Below are 5,264 nucleotides of genomic sequence, written 5' to 3'. Positions count from 1 at the left end.
TATAAAATAAAATGTGTTTTCCATATTGAAAGAATTACCGTGTACTTGGAGTTAGCATAATATATTTAAACTACTGATAGGTAAATTTAAATTACCTATGGAATTTATTTGGAGTTTTAAAAATACATTAAAAATAAAATGGATAAGCCAGAAATTTTATAGTTTGTAACACTCATTAGAAATTTTATGTTAAAAAAATAGGTTTAATTGATAGTATATTGTAGAATATGAAACTTAACAGAAACATTCTCATTCCATTATAAAACCCAACAAATTACATTGTTGTAATAAATGGGTCCTGTGATGATCTAACCAAGTCTATCTACAGTTTTAATTAGCAAATATTGTACTTTTTTTTTTTGAGACTGAGTTTTACTCTTGTTGCCCAGACTGGAGTGCAATGGTGCTATCTCGGCTCACCACAACCTCCACCTCCCGGGTTCAAGCTATTCTCCTGCCTCAGCCTCCCAAGTAGCTGGGATTACAGGCATGCGTCACCACGCCCAGCTAATTTTGTATTTTTAGTAGAGACGGGGTTTTTCCATGTTGATCAGGTGGTCTTGAACTCCCAACCTTAGGTGATCCACCCTCCTTGGCCTCCCAAAGTGCTGGGATAAGAGGCATGGGCCACCACGCCTGGCCAAATACTGTCCTTCTGATAATACTTCAGAAGCCATTTTATGGGGAAATTAGAATGAATCTTAAAAAAATTTTTTTTTCCTTCTTTTGATCGTATTGAATTCCTTTGTAGTGTGGCTTTTTTAAAAGACTGAATCTTTGTTCTTCTTAACCCTGGGAAATGTGCTTGCTTTCTCTGCTTATTTCTTTGCTCTTTAATCTGAACAGAATTTTTTTTACTCCCTAAGGAACGCAAGCCATTTTCTGTTTCTAGCACTCCCACCATGTCACGCTCAAGTTCAATAAGTGGTGTTGATATGGCAGGACTACAGACATCTTTTCTGTCTCAGGTGATGTTTTATTTTTTATATGTGCTTAGTTCTTAGAATAATAATAAAGGAAATATGCAAATGACAATATTGTCTGTCATCATGACTTTGCCATTCTGTAGGCAATTCATCTGAATACTTGTGGAGGAGTGCTAATTGTAGTGAGAGGAAATACATGAATGATTTTCTGCCTTTGAGAAGACATTTAAAGCAAAAATTGACAGAACCATTTTTGTTAGAACCTGGTAATGGAAGACAAGCTATAATAACTGAGTAACTGTGTAAACTTTCTTAATTAACATAGGATGAATCTCATGATCACTCATTTGGACCAATGTCTGTATCAGCAAATGGAAGCAATCTTTATGATGCTGTAAGGATGGGAGCAGGATCAAGCGTTATTGAAAACCTACAGTCTCAGCTAAAGCTAAGGGAAGGGGAAATTACTCATTTACAGGTATTGGAAAAATTAAATTTGCTATAGAATTAAATGAAGTTTTGAGGCCCAATAAATAGCACCCTTCATTGCCATCTGAATTCTGAGCAAATTGAGAAACAAGATGACATAGTGGCATGTGAAGCCCAAAATGTATCACATATATCAGTGATAAAGGCTAAAAAGAGCAATTAGCTAAGGATAACAGCCAGCTGAACCTGCTGATTGCCAGAAATAGGCAGTTTTGACTGATCTGTCACAGGAAATACTGGGCTGGAGCAGACCTCTCATGTGTTACAACCTGCCTACATAAGACATAAGCATCTAGGAGCAGAGAATGCCTCCTCCTTTCAAGCAGCTGTTTCCCAACAGAATAAAGGGAAGTTGCTGAGCTGTGAATGCCTGTTCTATTCAGATTTACCTCTTAGATACGTTGTTCCAACTACCCCGGGAAGGAAGGGATAAAGGGATGAGATGTTCGAACTGTAACACACTGTACATGGGAGGAAACAACAGGAGTTGTTGAGGGAGCATCCTTCCATCTTAACCTTTTTGGCTTTTAAAAAACTTTATGCGTCAGAAATGTTAAAATGTTTTATAGGTTGAGCATCCCAGGTCAGAAATCTGAAATGCCCCCAAATCCAAAACTTTGAGTGCTGACATGCTGCTCAAAGGAAGTGCTCAATTGAGCATTTTGGATTTCCAGATGTGGGATGCTCAACCAATAAGTACATAATGCAATTATTCCATAATCTGAAAAAAAAAAAGAAATTTGAAACATTCCTGGTCTCAAGCATTTTGAATCAGGATACCTCTTTTCAGTGTTAAACACAATACACTCAGAAGTAGGTAAAAATTCAACTCCTATTATATACTTTCAGTTATATGAAAATATTACTCTATTAAAGAACTTGAATTGACAAAAAGTAGATCAGACTAATCTTAATCCCAGATGTTTGTATAGCCAGTATGCTATATAGGGACCTAATAAATTTCTTTGATAGTGATGAAAGCCTCTGTCGATACAACCTACACAGGTGGGGCTACATTAAAGTGTGTTTTTATTTCTCTGGGTTCTTGTAGTAATTTAGAATAACTGAAATATATGTCATTTCCTTAGATTAGAAAAATATATGGTTGAATATTTTCAAACAAAATATTGGATTTTCTTCTTTATCTCTGTTGCATAGTAAACCTTATAAATGGTATATCTCTCTGGAAAGTTGGGACCCTTTTTCTGCCGCTGTTCCCTTAAGAAAGAGCTAGCTAAAGGTTATGTGTTGACATATCTATTTCCAAAAAAAAAAAAAAACCCCGTTAAATATTTTTATATTAGTGGGAGTATTATAAAAGATATGTTTTGATTTAAACTATTTTGTGGTAATGCTTCTCAGCTAGAAATTGGCAATCTAGAAAAAACTCGATCAATAATGGCTGAAGAACTAGTTAAATTAACAAATCAAAATGATGAACTTGAAGAGAAGGTGAAGGAGATACCCAAACTTAGAACTCAGCTAAGAGTAAGTATTCTTCCCCTAAGGATGCGTCTAAGATATTTTAGTTCATTTACATTAAATCTCATGTTTTTAGTTTATAGTATGTGTTAGTGATTTCTTTGAAAATTAAAGAGTATTAATATTTGAGCAAAGAACTTTAAAAATGAATCTTTTATCTTGCTTGTGTCTTTACATATTCAAAGTAATTTTCACAATCACATTTAGTCCCAGTATAGGAAAAGAACTAGATTTGGCTATGCTTCATTTATAACATTAAACTTCGTATGATCTTAGTAATATTCTGTTGATTGATGTTATATGTATCATCACAATTGTCTTATCTGGATGTTAGAAGACACTGTTAAGCCATAAGTGAGAATATGTTTTCTTTTGATCTTTCTTGTGGGCTAAATGCCAGGTAATACTTACACCACCACGGAACAAAGAGACTAAATTTTATATCAGGTGTGCTTACATTAATGGGAGAGGACTCATATATGGGGAGAATTGTAGATTTAGTGGAGAGAGAGGGTAAAATTGATAGCCTTCTAGCTTGTTTTTTTTTCTTTAATTCCTTTTTTTGCTATTTAGTTCAACATTGAAGTGTGAGTTTAATTTTTAAAAGAGATGAGTATATACTTTTATTTAAATTGTAGTGTTTTCATTGTTGACTCCTATGGCAATATAAACATTAAAGATGTTTTAAAAATTGTAAACAAATACATTTTGCAGGATTTGGATCAAAGATACAACACTATTCTGCAGATGTATGGAGAAAAAGCAGAAGAGGCGGAAGAACTTCGATTAGATCTTGAAGATGTAAAAAATATGTATAAAACTCAAATAGATGAACTTTTAAGACAAAGGCTCAGTTAACTTGTGAAAATTGAATTCCCGTCAAACTGAATGTAAACATTTAATATCTAAACATTTAATGTGGACTTCCAATAAATTCTTTTATAGAATTAGAAAATGGGATTTACTGTAGAGCATAAAATTTTTTTTAAATTGTTTTACACTATATAGTAATATTTACAGTTAAATTATTTTGTGCAATATTTGAACTTTATTTTTGAAACTATTCTTTAAAGATTTATTTTTTAAAGCATTCATTTTTTTTTCCCCTTGAATAGCACAGAGATTTATTACTTTATCCTCATATCATTATGGCTAGGGAAGAAGAGTGGTGTTCATATATGTATTATAGATATACAACTAGTTGTATCTATAATTTGTAAGTGTTTATATATATATTAAGAACATTTAAAGAGTAATGTTAACATACTGAAACTTTGAAATCTTTCACATTTAAATTTTCAGCATATCTTAATTACTACTCATGAAAATGTACATTGTGTTAAAGTAAAAAATTATTAAATCTGTGGTCATTAAATTTTAAACTAATTTTTTTTTCCTTTAAAAGTAAGAGTAACACTGACACTGTCTGAAATTTAAAGAGTAAATGATTTAAACTTAAAAAAAAAATTTTGGTCTGAAATTTTATTTCACCTAGCTTTCACAATTAAGTCTGTATAAAATGTGGTACCTTTTGGTGCCTGTCCAGAGAAACCTGTACATATTCAATGTTATCTAGATGTGATTGGATAATGGAGAAAATTTATAATGATTTTGCAGTGGCATCAATAACATTTAAATGATTTTGAAGAAGTATTATTTTACTACCCTATAAAATGAATCGAAAATAATAAAGTTCTTAACATAATTTGCTCTTTAAAAATTACCTGTTCATATTTTGTAAACCCATATTTTTAGCACATTAAAAATGAATGTTTGATATTACAGAATATTCATAACAAAATGGAAAAATTATAGGAATTAACTTGAATTTGACATTTTATAATTCTGTGTGAATTATCGTTTTATTTTTTCTTGAAATTTCAAACACAAGGAAGGCATGGAATAGCTTTTAAAAATAGCTGTGCTTTCTTCCAAGTGTTATTTTATTCAAAAAGGTAACCAGGCTGTGTTTTAAAAACTGTGAAATATTTTGATGCATTTTATTACTGAAAGTTATTTAACTGCCTTTACTTGCACATAAAAACTCTCATTTACGGCTGGGTGCCGTGGCTCATGCCTGTAATCCCAGCACTTTGGGAGGCCAAGGCAGGCGGATCACCTGATGTCAGGAGTTCAAGACCAGCATGGTCAACAGTTTGGTGAAACCCCATCTCTACTAAAAATACAAAAATTATCCTGGCGTGGTGATGTGCGCCTGTGATCCTAGCTACTCGGGAGGCTGAGGCAGGAGAATTGCTTGAACCTGGGAGGTGGAGGTTGCAATGAGCCAAAATTGCGCCACTGCACTTCAGCCTGGGCGACAGAGCAAGACTCCATCTCAAAAAACAAAAAAAAAAAAAGGAAAAC

At 32.9% G+C, this 5,264-nt stretch overlaps 1 protein-coding gene across 1 annotated transcript in view; it reads left to right on the top strand.

The window, feature by feature from the left end:
- The window catches only part of TMF1 (TATA element modulatory factor 1), a 30,168-nt gene extending 25,556 nt beyond the window's left edge, over window positions 1–4,612 (top strand). Inside the window, exons 14-17 of the mRNA XM_017859399.1 lie at window positions 867–968; window positions 1,252–1,404; window positions 2,778–2,903; window positions 3,612–4,612. Of these exons, the coding sequence (XP_017714888.1) occupies window positions 867–968; window positions 1,252–1,404; window positions 2,778–2,903; window positions 3,612–3,755 (525 nt within the window). The 3' untranslated portion in view covers window positions 3,756–4,612. The remainder of the gene's footprint in view (window positions 1–866; window positions 969–1,251; window positions 1,405–2,777; window positions 2,904–3,611) is intronic.
- The last annotated feature ends 652 nt before the right edge of the window (window positions 4,613–5,264 follow it).

The sequence above is a fragment of the Rhinopithecus bieti genome, unplaced genomic scaffold (genome assembly GCF_001698545.2).
Source record: "Rhinopithecus bieti isolate Rb0 unplaced genomic scaffold, ASM169854v2 scaffold_47418, whole genome shotgun sequence".
NCBI lineage: Eukaryota > Metazoa > Chordata > Mammalia > Primates > Cercopithecidae > Rhinopithecus > Rhinopithecus bieti.
Note: the sequence above shows the minus strand (reverse complement) of the source record. Positions and strands in the feature narration are given on the sequence as shown.